Source organism: Bos mutus, chromosome 3 (assembly GCF_027580195.1).
Source record: "Bos mutus isolate GX-2022 chromosome 3, NWIPB_WYAK_1.1, whole genome shotgun sequence".
NCBI classification, from domain to species: domain Eukaryota; kingdom Metazoa; phylum Chordata; class Mammalia; order Artiodactyla; family Bovidae; genus Bos; species Bos mutus.
In genome coordinates this window covers 34,158,742-34,180,212 of record NC_091619.1, presented here as the reverse complement: position 1 = coordinate 34,180,212, position 21,471 = coordinate 34,158,742, and the positions used below count along the sequence as shown (strand labels likewise).

The window sequence follows — 21,471 nt, the reverse complement described above, 5'->3', positions numbered from 1 at the left end:
GCACAAAAGCAGAAATATAGACCAATAAAACAAGACAGAAAGCCCAGAGATAAATCCATGCACCTATGGGCACCTTGTCTTTGACAAAGGAGACAAGAATACACAATGGAGAAAAGATAGTCTCTTCAATAAGTGGTGATGGGAAAGCTGCACAGCTACATGTAAAAGAATGAAATTAGAATACTTTCTAACATGACACACAAAGATAAACTCAAAATGGATTAAAGACCTAAATATAAAAATTCTTAGGGGAGAGAAAAAAAATTTTTTTTTCCTTTCCAACCAAATGCTTTCTTTTTCTTTCTAATCAAGGCCCAAGCAAAGATAAGCATATCATCTTCTGTAAGATCGTTTTCTTCTCATTCACCTACTGAAGGCTCTGGAATTCAGAGATACCCAAGTCTACCTTGTGCTGTAGCTCCAGGCTTTGTCTCCAAGTATCATATTGGCAGAAGTAATAAAACTGTCTCTTTTATGTTCTTCCTGTGTTTTCCCTCCTTCTAAATATTTACCTTAATTTGACCTACAACCAACAAATGAATCTATAATATCACTAAGTAAAACAGTAAAATTTTAATAGCTATTTATTAATTTTAAGCTATAAAAACAATTATATTTAGTTGGTAATCCAACTCATAATTGTGTGTTCCTACAACTCTTTATCAGCTTAAAATCCTAAGCATATTTCTTTTTCCAGTAACCAGTTCACCAAATACCATTCACTATGATCCTACAAGCTGATTCAATTAGTATCTGCCACTGATAACTGCCTACATTGAGTTAGGGACTTTGTTTGTTTTTTCACTCCTTTGCTCATTCATACAACAAAAATATGTTAAATACCTGCTCTGTGATAGACTATTCCTAAAATAAAACTTCAAATGCTCATTTTATGCTATATTCAAGGAGCTGTGGAAGGTAAACAGTATGTGGGACATGAAATGCTTAGTAGTTTTGATTTGATGTCTTTGCTGTGCTTAGTTGCTCAGTTGTGTCTGACTCTTTGCAACCTCACGGACTGTGGCCCATCAGGGCTCTAGTCCCTGGGGATTCTCCTGGCAAGAATAATGGAGTGGGTTGCCTTGCCCTCTTCCAGGGGATCTTCCCAACCCAGGGATCAAACCCAGGTATCCCACATTGCAGGCATATTCTTTACCATCTGAGCCACCAGGGAAACCCAGTTGATGTCTTTAGGTTTCCAAATCTTAATTTTCGGCTACATGCCTACATATAAATATCATTTCTTTAAGCATAGGAAGACTTAATGATGTTCATATAAATGACAGAAAACTGGCTAAACAATCATTTTTGCTTATCTAATAAAATGAATGGTATCAAGCTTCAGTGATTTTTTTCAAGATATAACAGGCTAAATAATATATGAAATTGGATCATAGAGCCAACAGAAATAGCAAGACCTTTTTTTATATTCATTTTGCTTTTGAAATTTAATTAATCTTGAATGAGTTGAGTAAATTATTCTTCAGATTACATCTGAGGTCAAGGATGGCAGACATTCCCATTATTAATTAATATTAAAAAGAATGTTCAGTTTAGAAATCTCAGAAGGACCAAAATTTGGCAAGCAAGATAGTTCAAGGTTTTTATTCCCTCCAAACCATTAATTGCATTATATTAGTATCAGGAAAAAAATTTCATTTACTTAGAGTTAAAAACTTAAAGTTTCATATAAAAATCTACTCTAAACATCAAATTCTGATGATTAAATATTATGCTAAATAGAAATTTATAAATTTCATGAAGCATTAGGGAGTACATTTTATGTGACATTCATCCATAATAATATTTGAGTAAATATTCACTCTTCTTGTATTTGCCTAATGTGTTTGATGTTTTCAGACAATATCATTATGACACTAAATAAACAGTTATGACAAACTAGAGCACAGAAAAATGTATAATAGTAAGATATTTGACTGGAGAATCTGTGGACTTTCATGCTTTCTAGCATGCTTTCAAACACACTAGTTGAAGTGCAATATCTCTGTAACTCAAAGTGACTGGAAATAGATTAGATCCTCACCTTGGCTTCCCTGATAGCTCAGTTGGTAAAGAGTCCACCTGCAATGCAGGAGACACTGGTTCAATTCCTGGGTTGGGAAGATCCCCTGGAGAAGGGATAGGCTACCCACTCCAGTATTCTGGCCTGGAGAATTACATGGACTGTGTAATCTATGGGGGTCGCAAAGACTTGGACATGACTGAGCGACCTTCGCTTTTAATTCTTACCTCAGAGGGAAAAGGGAAATTAGTACAATATATGTGATAGGCAGCTTTAGTTTATTCCTTCTAAAACCTGGTAAAATTTTTAGTTTTGTTCCAACAAACAAAAAAATACTAAAAAGTTCCTCTTTCATATATTCCGTTAACATTTAAAAATGTTTTCTGATAATGGAGTTATGATTTTGGTATGTAATATTATTAATAAGAAAATATAAGTTAATGAGGGACCAGACCAATATCCTTTGTACATTCTTGTATAATTAACTACAGCATCAAAAAATAAAGTAGAAAGAAATAAAATACTCATACTTACACATGGGCAAGGCTTGACAGCATCACTCGGAAAAAATCCAACCTCTCCAGATGTTAGATTTCTACCCTAAATTAGAAAAAAAAAATGCCAATATTGAGAACAAATTTACCATAACGATAATCCTGTAATGGTAGATAAATCTTCAGAATTACTTCCACATTGTACCGAATACTAGCATTAACTTACGATAGCTCAGGAAGGGAAACATAAGCAGAAAGGTTGTAAAATTGTTAAAACTAATAATGTAACTATACACCTAAAGCAACTAGAAAAAGAAGAAATGAAGCACCCCAGGGTTAGTAGAAGGAAAGAAATCATAAAAATTAGGGCAGAAATAAATGCAAAAGAAACAAAGGAGACCATAGCCAAAATCAACAAAGCTAAAAGCTGGTTCTTTGAGAAGATAAATAAAATAGACGAACCATTAGCCAGACTCATCAAGAAACAAAGCGAGAAGAATCAAATCAACAAAATTAGAAATGAAGAAGGAGAAATCACAACAGACAACACAGAAATACAAAAGATCATAAAACACTACTATCAGCAACTATATGCCAATAAAGTGGAAAACTTGGAAGAAATGGACAAATTCTTAGAAAAGTATAACTTTCCAAAACTGAACCAGGGAGAAATAGAAAATATTAACAGAACCATCACAAGCACGGAAATCGAAACTGTAATCAGAAATCTTCCAGCAAACAAAAGCCCAGGACCAGACGGCTTCACAGCTGAATTCTACCAAAAATTTAAAGAAGAGCTAACACCTATCCTACACAAACACTTCCAGAAAATTGCAGAGGAAGGCAAAGTTCCAAACTCATTCTATGAGGCCACAATCACCCTAATACCAAAACCAAAGATGCCACACACACACACACACAAACTACAGGCCAATATCACTGATGAACATAGATGGAAAAATCCTTAACAAAATTCTAGCAAACAGAACATCAAAACAACAACATATTAAAAAGATCATACATCATGACCAAGTGGGTTTTATCCCAGGAATGCAAGGACTCTTCAATATTTGCAAATCAATCAATATGATACACCACATTAACAATGTGAAAGATAAAAACCATATGATTATCTCAAAAGATGCAGAGAAAGCCTTTGACAAAATTCAACATCCATTTATGATAAAAACCCTCCAGAAAGCAGGCACAGAAGGAACATACCTCAACATAATAAAAGCCATACATGATAAACCCACAGCAAACATTATCCTCAATGGTGAAAAACTGAAAGCATTTCCCCTAAAGTCAGGAACAAGAGAAGGGTGCCCACTCTCACCACTACTATTTAACGTAGCTTTGGAAGTTTTGCCACAGCAATCAGAAAAGAAAAAGAATAAAAGGAACCAGATTGGAAAAGAAGAAGTAAAACTCTGTTTGCAGATGACATGATCTTCTATGTAGAAAACCATAAAGACTCCACCAGAAAATTACTAGAGCCAATCAATGAATAGAGTAAAGTTGCAGGACATACAATTAACAGAGAAATTCCATGCATTCCTATACACTAACAATGAGAAAACAGAGAGAAAAATTAAGGAAACAATTCCATTCACGATTGCAACGAAAAAAATAAAATACTTAGGAATAAATCTACCTAAAGAAACAAAAGACCTATATATATAAAACTACAAAACACTGATGAAAGAAATCAAAGATGACAAAAATAGATGGAGAAATATACCATGTTCATAGATCAGAAGAATCAATATAGTGAAAATGAGTATACTTCCCAAAGCAATCTATAGATTCAATGCAATCCCTACCAACGGTGTTTTTCAGAGAACTAGAACAAATAATTTCACAATTTGTATGGAAATACAAAAAAAAAACTTGAATAGCCAATGCAATCTTGAGAAAGAATAATGGAACTGGAGGAATCAACCTACCTGACTTCAGGCTATACTACAAAGCAACAGTCATTAAGACAGTATGGTACTGGCACAAACAAAGAAACATAGATCAATGGAACAAAATAGAAAGCCCAGAGATAAATCCACGCACCTATGGACACCTTATCTTTGACAAAGGAGGCAAGAATATGCAATGGAGAAAAGACGATCTCTTGCACACATGGTGCTGGGAAAACTGATCAACCACTTGTAAAAGAATGAAACTAGAACACTTCCTAACACCATACACAAAAATAAACTCAAAATGTATTAAACATCTAAATATAAGACCAGAAACTATAAAACTCCTAGAGGAAAACATAGGCAAAACACTCTCTGACATAAATCATAGCACAATCCTCTATGACCCACCTCCCAGAGTAATGGAAATAAAAGCAAAAATAAACAAATGGGACCTAATTAAACTTAAAAACTTTTGCACAACGAAGGAAACTATAAGCATGGTGAAAAGACAGCCTTCAGAATGGGAGAAAATAAGCAAATGAAGCAACTGACAAAGAATTAATCTCGAAAATAGAAAAGCAGCTCATGCAGCTCATTTCCACTTGATCTTAGCCAAAAGGCCGAGAAGTGATGCAGCTCAATTCCAGAAAAATAAGCGACCCAATCAAAAAAATGGGCCAAAGAACTAAACAGACAGTTGTCCAAAGAAGACATACATATGGCTAACAAACACATGAAAAGATGCTCAGCATCACTCATTATCAGAGAAATGCAAATCAAAACCACAATGAGGTACCATCTCATGACAGTCAGAATGGCTGCTATCAAAAAGTCTACAAACAATAAATGCTGGAGAGTGTGCAGAGAAAAAGGAACCCTCTTATACTGTTGGTGGGAATGCAAACTAGTACAGTCACTATGGAGAACAGTGTGGAGATTCCTTAAAAAACTGGAAATAGAACTGGCATACGACCCAGCAATCCCACTGCTGGACATACACACCAAGGAAACCAGAATTGAAAGAGACACGTGTACCCCAGTGTTCATTGCAGCACTGTTTACAATAGCCAGGACATGGAAGCAACCTAGATGTCCTTCAGCAGATGAATGGATAAGAAAACTGTGGTACGTATACACAGTGGAATATTCAGTTCAGTTCAGTCACTCAGTCGTGTCCAACTCTTTGCGACACCATGAATTGCAGCATGCCAGGCCTCCCTGTCCATCACCAACTCCCAGAGTTCACTCAAACTCATGTCCATCGAGTCGGTGATGCCATCCAGCCATCTCATCCTCTGTCGTCCCCTTCTCTTCCTGCCCCCAATCCCTCCCAGCATCAGAAATCTTTTCCAATGAGTCAACTCTTCGCATGAGGTGGCCAAAGTATTGGAGTTTCAGCCTCAGTCCCTCCAAAGAACACCCAGGACTGATCTCCTTTAAAATGGACTGGTTGGACCTCCTTATAGTCCAAGGGACCCTCAAGAGTCTTCTCCAACACCACAGTTCAAAAGCATCAATTCATTGGTGCTCAGCTTTCTTCACAGTCCAACTCTCACATCCATACATGACCACTGGAAAAACCATAGCCTTGACTAGATGGACCTTTGATGGCAAAGTAATGTCTCTGGTTTTGAATATGCTACCTAGGTTGGTCATAACTTTCCTTCCAAGGAGTAAGTGTCTTTTAATTCCATGGCTGCAGTCACCATCTGCAGTGATTTTGGAGCCCAAAAACATAAAGTATGACACTGTTTCCACTGTTTCCCCATCTATTTCCCATGAAGTGATGGGACCAGATGCCATGATCTTAGTTTTCTTAATGTTGAGCTTTAAGCCAACTTTTTCACTCTCTTTCACTTTCATCAAGAGGCTTTTTAGTTCCTCTTTACTTTCTACCATAAGGTTGGTGTCATCTGCATATATGAAGTTATTGATATTTCTCCTGGCAATCTTGATTCCAGCTTGTGCTTCTTCCAGCCCAGCATTTCTCATGATGTACTCTGCATATAAGTTAAATAAGCAGGGTGACAATATACAGCCTTGATGTACTCCTTTTCCTATTTGGAACCAGTTTGTTGTGCCATGACCAGTTCTAACCGTTGCTTCCTGAACTGCATACAGGTTTCTCAAGAGGCAGGTCAGATGGTCTGGTATTCCCATCTCTTTCAGAATTTTCCACAGTTTATTGTGATCCACACAGTCAAAGGCTTTGGCATAGTCAATAAAGCAGAAATAGATGTTTTTCTGGAACTCTCTTCCTTTTTCCATGATCCAGCGCATGTTGGCAATTTGATCTCTGGTTCCTCTGCCTTTTCTAAAACCAGCTTGAACATCTGGATGTTCACGGTTCACATATTGCTGAAGCCTGGCTTGGAGAATTTTGAGCATTACTTTACTAGTGAGATGAGTACAGTTGTGTGGTAGTTTGAGCATTCTTTGGCATTGCCTTTCTTTGGGATTGGGATGAATACTGACCTTTTCCAGTCCTGTGGCCACTGCTGAGTTTTCCAAATTTGCTGGCATATTGAGTGCAGCACTTTCACAGCAGCATCTTTCAGGATTTGAAATAGCTCCACTGGAATTCCATCACCTCCACTAGATTTGTTCGCAGTGATGCTTTCTAAGGCCCACTTGACTTCCCATTCCAGGATGTCTGGCTCTAGATGAGTGATCACACCATCGTAATTATCTTGGTTGTGAAGATCTTTTTTGTACAGTTCTTCTGTGTATTCTTGCCACCTCTTTTAATATCTTCTGCTTCTGTTAGGTCCATACCATTTCTGTCCTTTATCGAGCCCATCTTTGCATGAAATGTTCCCTTGGTATCTCTAATTTTCTTGAAGAGATCTCTAGTCTTTCCCATTCTATTATTTTCTTCTATTTCTTTGCACTGATCACTGAGAAAGGCTTTCTTATCTCTCCTTGCTATTCTTTGGAACTCTGCATTCAGATGCTTATATCTTTCCTTTTCTACTTTGCTTTTCCCTTCTCTTCTTTTCACAGCTATTTGTAAGGCCTCCCCAGACAGCCATTTTGCTTTTTTGCATTTCTTTTCCATGGGATATTACTCAGCTACTAAAAAGAATGCATTGAATCAGTTCTAATGAGGTGGATGAGACTGAAGCCTATTATACAGAGTGAAGTCAGAAAGAAAAATACCAGTACAGTATATGAATGCATATATATGGAATTTAGAAAGATAGTAATGATGACCCTATACGTGAGACAGCAAAAGAGACAGAGATGTAAAGAAAAGACTTTTGGACTCTGGGAAAAGGCGAGGGTGGGATGATTTGAGAGAATAGCATTGAAATATGCATATTATCATATGTAAAACAGATCGTCAGTCCAGGTTCAATGCATGAGACAGAGTGTTCAGGGCTGGTGAACTGGGATGACCCTGAGGGATGGGATGGGGAAGGAGGTGGGACAGAGGGTCAGGATGGGGAACACATGTACACTCATGGCTGATTCATGTGAATGTATGGCAAAAAACACTACAATATTGTAAAGTAATTAGCCTCCAATTAAAATAAAGAAATATAGTGCCATTAAAAAATAATAAAATAAAATTGTTAAACCTTATATGTGGCTTCAGATTATGATTATAAAATAGGAATTCAGGTTTGACTTTCCAATCTACTATTCAATTTTGTTAGCTTCACACCCCTCAATCCTACAGTAGAGATAATACATGCATACTGTATCTTTCAGATTTACATTTGTAAATACAAGCAGATCACATTGGTTTTGTTCAATAATTATTCATAATTAATTAGGAATTAGATTTCACTGGTATTTGTATCCCTAACAGAACTCATGGGAATGTTCCTCAAATAGGATGAGACATTGCAAGACCCATGGAAATGGAAACAGATATGATGTTTTAGATGATTTTCAAATTTAGAAGAAACAGGATACTGATTAAGGCAAGAGGACAGTTAAGATTTTGAGGAATGGATTGTAATTCAAAATAGCATTGTAAATAAGAAAGAGAAATTAACAATAAGAAAAGAATTTATTCTTGGAGGCCACTAGTCAAATTCCTCTTTAAAATAATCTCATGACACAATTATTTCCCCTTTCTAGAAAAACAAACCATACGCAAAACATACTGCAGTAATCATAACATGTAATTAAAATGTTCTTGTGAGATTATTTCTCCTTGTCCAGATATTGGGCTTCTTTTTATTTGCTATTTAACAATTGCTTGCTTCTCAGTACCTCATATGAGTAAGCTGCATTATAATCGGATGCTACATGCTCTATTATTTTTGACAAAGAAGAGTAACAAAAAAAACAATCAGAAAAAGATCTCCGTCTTGAAGTAGTATCCCTTTGTTCTTACAGATCTTGGCAACGAGTTTGTAGAGAAAATTTTAAAAAGTAGGAACCCACAGTTAAAGACAATGAGGAGGAGGAAGATGAAGAGAAAAGAGAAGATGAGGGAAGGAGAGTGGAAGGGAGAAAGGGTAAGTGGAGCAGAAAAGGGGAATAATTAGAGGTATGGGGAGAAAAGAGAAGAGGAAAGGATTGGATTAAAATAGAGGGAGATGAATTACATAACCAAGCAAAGAGAAGATACTAGTTGCGGCAAGGTTCTCAAACTGCAATTGCATTCGCATATTAGGGAAAAGGTAAGTGAACACATGGAATATTTATTCATTCAGTCAACAAATACAGTATCTAATGTTTGGTTAGACCATGAGAAAAATTCATAAGACAGTTTTTGTTTTCCCCTATATTTTCAGAAACTATGTATACACATAATACAAAGTAGAAAGGGCTAAATTGAAGAAGGAAATGGCAACCCACTCTAGTACTCTTGCCTGGAAAATTCCATGGATGGAGGAGCCTGGTAGGCTACAGTCCATGGGGTCACAAAGAGTTGGACACGACTGAGCAACTTCACTTTGTTTCTTTCTATGGTTCCTTTTGGAGAAGGAAATGACAACCCACTCCAGTGTTCTTGCCTGGAGAATCTCATGGACAGAGGGGCCTGGTGGGCTGCAATCTATGGGGTCCCAAAGAGTCAGACACGACTAAGCAAGTAACATACATGCACACACAAACAAAAGGGCTAAATACTGTTAAAAAGGTACAGGAAAGGCTATGGAAATTCAAAAGACAGATTGAGTACTCAGGGTTTTCCTGAAAGCTACATGGAAAAGGGGACATAGGAATGTAAAATATTCAGGGTTTAAACAAACAGAGATGGAAAAGGAGAATATTCTGAAAACAAAATACATCATGAGAAAGGCCTGGGGCTAAGAAATTATAACATGTGCACAGGAAATGCAAATCATTCCCTTTAAGCAGAGTCTAATAATGAGTAACACTTATTATACCCCTACTGTATGCTAAACACTGATCTGAGTGTTTCATTTAGTCCTTAAAATACTCCTTTGTGGTAGGTCCAACTACTATCCCTATTTTAAAGGTGAGAGAAATGAGACACAGAGGAGTTAAATGATTTACTCGTGATCACAGAGCTAGCAAGCGACAGAAGTGAAGTGAAGTGGCTCAGTCGTGTCCAACTCTTTGCGACCCCATAGACTGTAGCCTACAAGGCTCCTCTGTCCATGGAATTTTCCAGGCAAGAGTACTGGAGCGGGTTGCCATTTCCTTCTCCAGGGTATCTTCCCAACTCAGGGATCAACCCAGGTCTCCTGCATTGCAGGCAGACGCTTTACCGTCTGAGCCACCAGGGAAGCCCTGGTGAAGGAAACAAGTGACAGAACCAGAATTCAAATTCAGAAGCTCTAACTTGAGAGCTTTGCACTGCTTCTCCCTGCATCATGAGACTCACAAAGGGGCACAGTAGAAAGAAAGCTAAGGAACCAGCTTGACTATGATATCTGAAATTTATCACTGGCCACAGGGTCTCAGTAAAGGGATTATATATTTTAGAATAACTAATATGACATCAATATGCAGCTGGCTTGTAGATGGGCATGGCTTGGTAGGTGAGAATGTCATTAAAAAAATGGTGTCATAGAAAGGGGACAGGCCTGCAGGAAGGGTAACAGGTGCTAGCGATATCATTTAACTGCAGTGTTCAGGACTTGCCTGTGGATTAGATAGGGGAAGAGTAGACAATGGGAGTTAAAGACTCGGGGGAAAGTCAAGGAGGTGATTATGTAATCCATCTGGATAACACAGAGTTAGATGGCAATCATACAGAGGGGAAATTTAAAATCATAGAAGCAAGAATGTTGTGGAAGAAAATGTAGAGAGAAGAAATCAGAGCTTACAGAAATCAGTCTAACTAAAAAGCAGGAAGGAACCATCAGGGGGGAGGAGATCAGAAAAAGAACAGAGCTTACTCTACTGAATTCAGAATTTAGAAAAAACAATGATGTTCTGTGACAATGCATTTAACACTAGTAGATATCTTCTTGGAGAAGGAATTTTTCACTAAGCAGACTACTAAGGTCATTCTGAATTTTTCTCTTAATGAAATGTGCTAGCAGTACAGGTTACATTTCCTTAATGGTCACAGGCATCTCTTCAATCAAAAAGAAGTGAGATAATTTAACACACCTTAACAGATGAATAAAGTTACATTTCCTCACTAACTTCTACGAGATGTCAGTTTTAGCTACATGAAATAATATGTACTGTACTTAACGATTCTCTACTTATTAAGGGAGTAGCCATCCTAAAACATTTGGAAGATTGAAAAATAAAGTAGTGTGTAGGTGGGGTATTTTTGGTTCCCTGGTGGTTGTGCGTGGGCTGTACATTGATAATTCATTAATATTAATGGGTGGAGCAGCTGCCAATCCCCTATGCATGGCTGGAACTGAGGATTATAGCTATGAAATCAACCATTTTCAAAGCCATTGATTTTGTGCACTTCATATGATGATCTACTTATGAAATTTTTACTAACCTTGATAAGAGACATGTAGCTGAATTTCCTCCTTCTTTTCCTATGCGGGCATTTTATTCTGGGTCAGATAATTGACTTGTCATTCCTTTTATGCCTATTACAAATGCCAGAGATAGGGAGTCATCTTCTAGTTAATCTCCTGTCTGGTATTTGTTGTGGTGAGTTCCTTAACATCTTCAAGGTCAACTTGAAAACATTTACAGTTATATGTCATCTGATGTATCACACAGTGCTATCTTTATATGCATTCATTTTACAGGGCATTCTCTGCATTATGTGATGGGACTTTTGTAAATCTAACAGTACACATTGGGCCATTCTAGTGAAAATATTCTCTTTGGAAAGTACCTAAGAAAATAGGCTATGGGCTGTATATGGTAAGAAAAGAGGCACCTTTATAACTTTCATTAAATAAATTGGTGCAGACACAAAACAATATTAAATTATGATTCATAAAATATGCCTTTTCCTGAAAAACAAATTGCTTCCTGTATAAAAATGGATCAAAACTAAAATTGATGACTCTCTCTGATATGCCTGATCACAAGTATAAATGCATATTCAGACATTTATTTCTGACTTTCGCTTATAACTGTTTTTTCATTTTACTTCAAAAGGAAACTACAGTGAATCATAATGAATTAAAACTACTTAGAAATGCTTAGAAGTGATATTTACAATCTACTTCTATGGAGAAAAGTGTTAATGTATGCTAGGATGGCAGAGCTAAAATTGCATTTTTTAAACTCATAGACAAAATGGCTGAAAATGATACAGAATATCCTCCAGAAGTCTTAATCGTAAATTGCTTGGCTCCTAACTTTGTACAAAGGAGAAAGAATTGCTTTAAGAAAAATACAGAGTGTATTTTCCCTGTGGCTCATTTATCCCCTTAATACCACCTGGATTGGAGCTTTAATGCACTCCTGGAAATAGCACTGAACAATTTGAAACAGATTTGGAAAGCTGAACGTAAAAGGGATAGATTAATGGTTATTTATGAAAGATTGGAATTTCTCCCAAGTTACAATGCCCTAAGCACTTTCAACGTATGCATGATGGTGGTGTAGAGATTACTAGGCGATTCATCACCCATGGATAAGGGCCAGAGCAACTGTCACCCTGGCCAGTCACTGTCAGAAATACACACTCTGGTGGGGGTGGGGAGAGACGTACAGGGTGCCCACGAATTATGGGAATAGAGGTGAATATATAAATTAGTTTATTGACTGGATGGATAGCTTTTAGCAAGCACTATTTTGGGAATTATTCTGACAGGCTTTTTTTTTTTTTTTTTTTTTTTTTTTTTTTTTCCCTTCCCCTTCATTTTTTTGAGTACCTGAGATGGAACTAAAGGACCAGAAAAGGAGAGAAGACCACAACAAAGAACCTGTCTGAAGCTGGTCTTTGGTAAGAAGCAATCTCTGATCCTAGCTGCTTCCACACCAGTGTTATCAGGTAGATATACAGAATCAGACAGCAGGGACGTGGCATCGGAAGAGCTCATTCTCATCCCAGTTCTACTATATGAATCTGCCCCACTGCAGGCAAGGCTCAGTGGTAAAACAAGGATGATGATAAGCTCTACCACACAGGCCTCACCAGGGTGTTCTAAGGTTCAAAGAACTAATGTTTGTGAAAGCACTTGGTAAGTGCTAAAAAAAAAAAAAAAAACCTTTCTTTTTTCCCCTACACTATTGCTTTTTGATTTATCTCAGTTTTTTTAATTTTAAATTTTCATTGTTTAGTTGACCTATTCACATTAAAACAGAAATGCCTGGTTCTGTGTTTAACCCCATCTTCCTTATTTATATTTATGCAAGTTTGCTAAGCCACACGGAGAAGGCATTGACACCTCACTCCAGTGTTCTTGCCTGGAGAATCCCAGGGACGGGAAGCCTGGTGGGCTGCCATCCATGGGGTCGCACAGAGTCAGACACGACTGAAGCGACTTAGCAGCAGCAGCAGCAGCCAAGCCACAAGTGACACACTTTCATGTGTTTTAACCTGAACAGGAAACAGTGACATTGCAGAGAATCCAGATCTTAATCTCAATGCTTTCTTGCAATTATACACATTTTTTTTCATTGTTAATTGCTTCTTATTTGATGAGTAAGATAAGTTACATATTTTCCTACCAGTGATCACCTTGAAAATGTGCCAAACATAATTGCACATGGTTATACTGAATGATCATGATGTGAATTCCAAAATATTCATGCACACACATAGAACAACAAAACCATAAACCAGGTGCTTTTAAAATTTCTCAGTCAGAACAGGGTCTTTTACTTTTGTCCAATGTATAAACAGTAAACATGAAGTTTTTCAGAAGGCTGTATGAAATTCACATTCCTGGAATAATTCTTCTGTAGGTAAGTGGCTGTGATAGGCTTAGAATTCTGAATAACTCTAAAAAAAAACCCTTGCATCTTGATCTAGGATCTTTGAAATTAAATTTATCCTCAATTTATAAGAGTTTATAATTGCATCAAGTTATCAAAATATATGACAAAAGCTTCTTTAATATTTGATGGTTTTACCAGTGCACACAAAATTGTTTATGTTTATTTATGCTTATTGCTTATTTCTCTCTGAAATTTTGGTAGACAAAAGTGTCAAAAACTTAAAAAATTTGTGAAATGTATGTTAAGAAAAAATTCACTAAAAAGCCATAAACTATATTTCTAAACTTATTAGATGTGAGATGACTATAACAGAAGAATGAGACATGAGACTGCAGTGCATTTTTCTTGTTATCCAGAAGATAACATTTTCTGATGTTCCTGAATTCTGCCAGCAGGGAAGGGAACACTCTAGCTATGTGTATCTTGAGTCCCCCGCCCCACCCTGCCACCCTGCCAAAGTCTCACTGGGTAGCTTACACAGTGTGATCCTGAATCAAAATATTATAACTGATGAAAGAATTATCAGCAAGCAAAAACTGATCTGCATATAAGTCAGTAAAATCACAAGTAGTTACTCAATACAAAATCTGAAAAGAAAAACAGGATTTTACCACATCTTGGAAGAAATCCTATTTGGGAGAGGCCACATAAGCCTCCCAAATAAATCAGCATTAGCAAGGTTCAAAATATAGGAATTTGTTTTTCTAATCCTAACAGATAACTGCACAGAAAGCAATGGCAACCCACTCCAGTAGTCTTGCTTGGAAAATCCCATGGGTGGAGGAGCCTAATAGGCTGTAGTCCATGGGGTAGCGAAGAGTCGGACATGACTGAGCGACTTCACTTTAACTTTCATGCATTGGAGAAGGAAATGGCAACCCACTCCGGTGTTTCTGCCTGGAGAATCCCAGGGACGGCAGAGCCTGGTGGGCTGTCGTCTATGGGGTCGCACAGAGTTGGACACGACTGATGCGACTTAGCAGCAGCAGATAACTGATGAATATTTTCCTATCCTTGGTGATTACTTAAAATTAAAATCACAAAAGAAGTATTCTGAGTAATAGCACCATACAGATTATATGCTCATGACAGCATTAGGCATCTTTAAAGAAATACTATTTTACAGTGAACAGTTAGTACTTTAATGAAAAGTATATTGGCTTCTTAATATTTATACTATGCTAGGTACCAGGAGATTAAAAATGAATAATATGACTACTGTCTCAAGGATCCCATTCAGGTTGTATCTTAACCAGCTTTTGATTTGGTTATTTCTATAGCAATTTGTAGAATTTTGGAATAGAAGAAATAAAACATGTATGGTAATAATTTGATATGTATAGAAAGTCAGAAGCACAGTATTCTCTTCCTGGCTTTCAGATCTTTGGTAAGTCATTTAATCATTCTTGGCTTCAATAGTCTCACCTATAAAATGACAGACTTTGACCCACGGATTTCTGAGGTCGCTTTTACTACCAAACATTTTTATTTATATGATCACTTTTACCAAGTCCCTGCAGTTTTCCAGTCAGTTGCTATTACCAAGAGATATCTGACCCACAAATTCTTAATTAGGGATACTATGTGTCAGTAATTGAATCTGGTTATACTTATTTATACTTATAAATGTTGTCCTTATTTAAGAAGCCAATATACTTTTCATTAAAGTATTAATTCTATTCATTGATAAATAGTATTTCTTTAAAGATGCCTAATGCTGTCATGAGCATATAATCTGTATTGTGCTATTACTCAGAATACTTCTTTTGTGATTTTAATTTTAAGTAATCACCAAGTTTTCAGTTTTCATTCCAGTCCCAAAGAAAGGCAATGCCAAAGAATGCTCAAACTACTGCACAATTGCACTCATCTCACATGCTAGCAAAGTAATGCTCAAAATTCTCCAAGCCAGGCTTCAACAGTACATGAACTGTGAACTTCCAGATGTTCAAGCTAGATTTAGAAAAGGTAGAGGAACCTGAGCTCAAATTGCCAACATCCGCTGGATCATGGAAAAAGCAAGAGAGTTCCAGAAAAACATCTACTTCTGCTTTATTGACTACGCCAAAGCTACAGTCTTTGACTGTGTAGATCACAACAAACCATGGAAAATTCTTCAAGAGGTGGGAATACCGGACCACCTGACCTGCCTCCTAAGAAATATGTATGCAGGTCAAGAAGCAACAGTTAGAACTGGACATGGAACAAACAACAGACTGGTTCCAAATTGGGAAAGAGTACGTCAAGGCTGTATATAGTCACCCTGCTTATTTAACTTATATGCAGAGTACATCATGAGAAATGCTGGGCTAGATGAAGCATAAGCTGGAATCAAGATTGCCAGGAGAAATATCAGTAACCTCAGATATGCAGATGATACCACCCTTATGGCAGAAAGCAAAGAAGAACTAAAGAGCCTTTTGATGAAAGTGAAAGAGGAGAGTGAAAAACTTGGCTTAAAACTCAACATTCAGAAAACTTAAGATCATGGCATCTGGTCCCATCACTTCATGGCAAATAGATTGGGAAACAGTGAGAGACTTGATTTTTTGGGGCTCTAAAATCACTGCAGATGGTGACTGCAGCCATGAAATTAAAAGATGCTTGCTCCTTGGAAGAAAAGCTATGACCAATCTAGACAGCATATTAAAAAGAAGAGATGTTACTTTGTCAACAAAGGTCCGTCTAGTCAAAACTATGGTTTTTCCAGTAGTCATGTAAGGATGTGAGACTTGGACTATAAAGAAAGCTGAGCACCGGATAATTGATGCTTTTGAACTGTGGTGTTGGAGAAGACTCCTGAGAGTCCCTTGGACAGCAAGGAGATCCAACCAGTCTATCCTAAAGGAAATCAGTCCTGAATATTCATTGGAAGGACTGATGTTGAAGCTGAAACTCCAAAACTTTGGCCACCTGATGTGAAGAACTGACTCATTTGAAAAGACCCTGATGCTGGGAAAGATTGAGGGCATAAGGAGAAGGGGACGAGACAGGATGAGATGTCTGGATGGCATCACCGATTTAATGGACAGGAAGGCCTGGCGTGCTGCAGTCCATGGGGTCGCAAGGAGTTGGACACAACAGAGTGACTGAACTGAACTGAACTGATTTATAGAAGAGGAGGACAGATGGTTCAGGTCCTTAATGACTTTCATTCTGACTCAGTTTGAAGTCCTGTTTTCTAGGGTATATAGTATTGACTTGAGAAGAATAACATTCCTTTATTCAGATTACAATGAATAATTAAAATTCAATATATGTTATAATTTGATAAATGGCCCAAAGCCTTAAGGGCATGCATACTCCATGGAAACCCCTCACAGTATCAAATCAGTTGCAGATTGATGGCCTACTAAAGGTATTCTGTTATTGACACAAACTTATAGTAATTATGACAGAGCATAGTTTCTATGATGGTAAAATAATGTAAAAAACAGATTTCCTCAAACTTTTTCTTTAATAATGTTGTTCTCTATATGGAAAAGAAGCAGTAATACTTCACCATTGGCACTTCTCCTTAGACAGTAGAGTCCTTATCAGGTTACATTATAACCTATATTGTGCCCTCTACCAAATGTAGGTTATACTGGAAACCATGGGAAAAGAACCAATAAGAACTCTTAACCAAAAATGCCCATCTTGAGAGTTAACAATTAGAACCTCACCCACTTTGTCAGGAGGTTTGGCAGTTCCCACAATACCGTCTGTATACTTGGAAACATTCCTGCAAACTCAGTTTATGATCTATTCAATCAAAGCCAGTTGGCAGTCACCCAGGGAAAATGTTTCTTACAGCCCTTTACTAATGTCTATTATCTCCTATAATCATCTCTCCCGGGCCTCCCTTGTTTTATTACAGACCCACTCTGCCTTTTTCTACTTTTCTGTAATTAGGGACCCTGATTTAACTCAATATTTTGAGGTAAACACCTGTCAAAATAAGGGTCCCATAATTACAGGACATATTTCTACCAAATCAGCCTCTACTCATCACACAGCTTCTAATCCTCACATTATAATTTCACTTCTGCCTTGGTTTCTCCTGGTTTTACACAAGGGATGAGCAAGTGATAAGAGGCAGTGGAGAAGCAAAGCCAAGGTCACCTGAAGAGCACCCTGAAACTGTTCCAGTACTGCCTAACAAGGTATCACTGCCATCTTTAAACCAAGTTTCAGATTCCACAAAGAAATGCCCTCAAGAAGGAATCTGACCTCAGAATAGCAGTTCCCAGAGATGTTTACTCTCTGGTTCATAATGCCAAAGCAATGAGTCTTTTGATATTAGGATTCAACTTTTCTTAACAAAGGAGATTTGAATCTCTTAAAAAATACTTCTTTTGTGTTCTATTTGCCTCTGACTATGATCCAGCCTGACATTTCAATTTTGGATCAGGAGGAAAAAATGCATAGTTTTAGAAAATTCTATTATAGTTAATATTCTTGTGTGGTCTTGAAGGAATCAGAAAGTCTCTTTCTAATTAAGGGCAAAGGAAAATAATCTTTTGACATGATCTGACAACTAAAATTGCAGGCACAGGTGCTGGGAAGAAAGATCCACTAACTCCACTCCCCTTACCTCCCTTCTTCAGACCTCAGAGGGTGTCTGGGTCAGGTTCTATGTTATGGGTCAGGTTCTATGTTACAGGACAGATGGCTTAAGAACAAAAGCTCTATGGAGAACAGTGTGGAGATTCCTTAAAAAACTGGAAATAGAACTGGCATATGGCCCAGCAATCCCACTGTTGGGCATACACACCGAGGAAACCAGAATTGAAAGAGACATGTGTACCCCAATGGTCATCACAGCACTGTTTATAATAGCCAGGACATGGAAGCAACCTAGATGTCCATCGGCAGATGAATGGATAAGAAAGCTGTGGTACATATACACAATGGAATATTACTCAGCCATTAAAAAGAATGCATTTGAATCAGTTCTAATGAGGTGTTTGAGACTGGAGCCTATTATACAGAGCAAAGTAAGTCAGAAAGAAAAACACCAATACAGTATAATAATGCATATATATGGAATTTAGAAAGATGGTAATGATGACCTATACGTGAGACAGCAAAAGAGACACAGATGTAAAGAAAAGACTTTTGGACTCAGTGGGAGAAGCCGAGGGTGGGATACTCTGAGAGAATAGCACTGAAATGTGTAGTACCGTATTGTGAAACCTATTGCCAGTCCAGGTTCGATGCATGAGATAGGCTGGTGCACTGGAATGACCCTGAGGGATGGGATGGAGGGGTGTGGTGGGAGGAGGGTTCAGCATGGGGGACCTATGGCTGATTCATGTGAATGTATGGCAAAAACCACTACAATATTGTAAAGTAGTTAGCCTCCAATTAAAATAAATTAATTTACAAAAAAAAAAAAAATGAACAAAAGGTCAACAGTTCCCACAAGTAAGCACACCATTCCCTAGGCAAAGTCTATTTTATTCCCACTCTCCTTGACGTATCCAAGGCCTTCCTGGTCCAAACCTGCTGTGAAGAAAGAGCTCATCATTTTATCCTGTTTATATTAACTGTCTCCTGCAGAATTTATCATTTGTGCTTTTGTCTAATTATGGAGTTAAACATTTAATATCTATTAAAAGAATTTCAAGAATTGGGTGTCAAAATTGGGAGAGCAGAGTGGTCTTCTATGAACCTGTGTATATTAGGAGGACTCTTCATATTAAATATGGGGAAGATGAAATTTAAAAAATTTTTTCAAAACCAAACTGATAAGCATTGTTTCATTTCTGAAAAGTGAAGCATATCTTTCAGAATCACTAACAATTATACAGAAATATACTTTTTCTCCTTTTCAATTTTCTTTCAAGTCCCTGTGATTTTTATAGTAGCAATACCTTTATAAGTCAGTTAAAGTATTAACATTCCCATTATTTAAGTACAAAATTTAGGACACAAGGTTAAATGGTTTTACGACTATTCTGAGAGAACAAAGATAAATTTAAATCTGAAAAGATGAATGAATATTTTTCATATAACAGTATAAAGTGTAATTTAAGTTAATAACGTATGCACTATGGAAATAAGAGCTCTAAACAGTTATTCATTCTAACCCATGGACTGAAGACCGCTTTCATTTGAGGCACTAGAGATGAGAATATGAAAACCATGGTTCTTATCTTTCTGGGAGAGATCTATCTGGGCAGGGAGAAGGATAAATAAACCACTAGGATACAGTATTGGAGAAGGCAATGGCACCCCACTCCAATACTCTTGCCTGGAAAATCCCATGGACGGAGGAGCCCGGTGCGTTGCTGTCCATGGGGTCGCTAAGAGTCGGACACGACTGAGCAACTTCACTTTCATGCATTGGAGAAGGAAATGGCAACCCGCTCCAGTGTTCTTGCCTGGAGAATCCCAGGGACGGGGGAGCCTGGTGGGCTGCCGTCTCTGGGGTCGCACAGAGTAGGACACGACTGAAGCGACTTAGCAGCAGCAGCAGGATACAGTATGATGAGTTACAAGATAGAAGAAGCCGTTTTGGTTCAGAGAAGGTGACCCACCAAATTGAGTACTGATGGTAATGAAATATTATCTAAGTGAATGGGGGTAAAAAGGAAATTTCAGGCAGAAGGTAAAATATGACCGAAGGTTTGAGAAAGGATGTCTTCTATGAAAAAGATCCCTTCAATTGAACCCTCCATTTTTTTTTTCAGGTTAGAACAAGAGAAAAATGAACTTGTGAAAAAATATTGCCTGGACTGTTGTATGTTTGAACACTAAATATAGCAGCCATGTGGGAAGCAAAATTTCTTGACCAGGTAAACTAAGACAAGGGTCAAGGTGCTGCAGTCACTGCCACCCTGTCTTCAGGGCTCAGAGAGGGGTAAGGGGCATTTAACACCTGTTGCCCATAGCCAATCCCACTCCAGGCTCCTTGCCTCCAGTCTCAGTCTGAGTAGAAATGCTTCCCTTCTCTTGAGAATTTCCCGAAGCTCAACTTATTTTCTGACTTTTTCTTCTTTCCTTTGAGGCAAAGAGCTAAAACAACTTAAAAAGCAAAAACTACATAGAGCAATGTTTTGTTTCCTGCTTGTTCTACCAAAACAGAACTAAACTGCCTTTAAAAAATGTGTTTTCCTTAAAGGTGTTAAAAATTACAAGGGACTCTCCTAAAACAAAGGATGGTCTAACATATAGAACTGAAGTAGCAGACCAGAAGTCTGGAAGAGAGTCTAATTTTAATTCTGCAAATGCCATCCTGTAAATGGATAATGAGTTTGGCCCTTTAAAAACCACAGTTAAAACTTACCTTCTTTATGCAGATTTCTGTGAATTAATCAGAATGAGTGTAAAAACATTTTCACTCCTTAGAATAAAGATCATGTAGATGCAAGATTTGTAAGTGTGAAGTATCACAACTATTTTCTAGGTTATTTAACTTTCATTGTGGATAAAAATATATATTTTTGGCACACTGATTACAGTTCTACTGCTTATAATTGCCTTTTGGTTCCAATTAGCTTACAAAATTCTCCCTGTGGAACACTTGGGTATTCATAAATGACAATGAAGCAAATAAAACCCCATGATATAGGACACAGAATAAAGCTTAAGACAATGAGAATCCTAAGAAGAAAACACATAAAAAGCACTGTATTGTAATGGATACCATAGATGGCATGGCAGGACTTTTACTTGCCTATTTCTCACTCTTTAATTTGTATCTTTTCTGGGAAAATAAAGGTCCCAATATGAAAAATCTCTTTCAGCCTGA

At 37.5% G+C, this 21,471-nt stretch overlaps 1 protein-coding gene across 1 annotated transcript in view; it reads right to left on the bottom strand.

Annotated features, from left to right (window-relative positions):
- VAV3 (vav guanine nucleotide exchange factor 3) overlaps window positions 1–21,471 on the bottom strand; it is a 441,372-nt gene that overhangs the window by 53,578 nt on the left and 366,323 nt on the right. Inside the window, exon 21 of the mRNA XM_070367578.1 lies at window positions 2,558–2,623. Coding sequence (XP_070223679.1) covers window positions 2,558–2,623 — 66 coding nt within the window. The remainder of the gene's footprint in view (window positions 1–2,557; window positions 2,624–21,471) is intronic.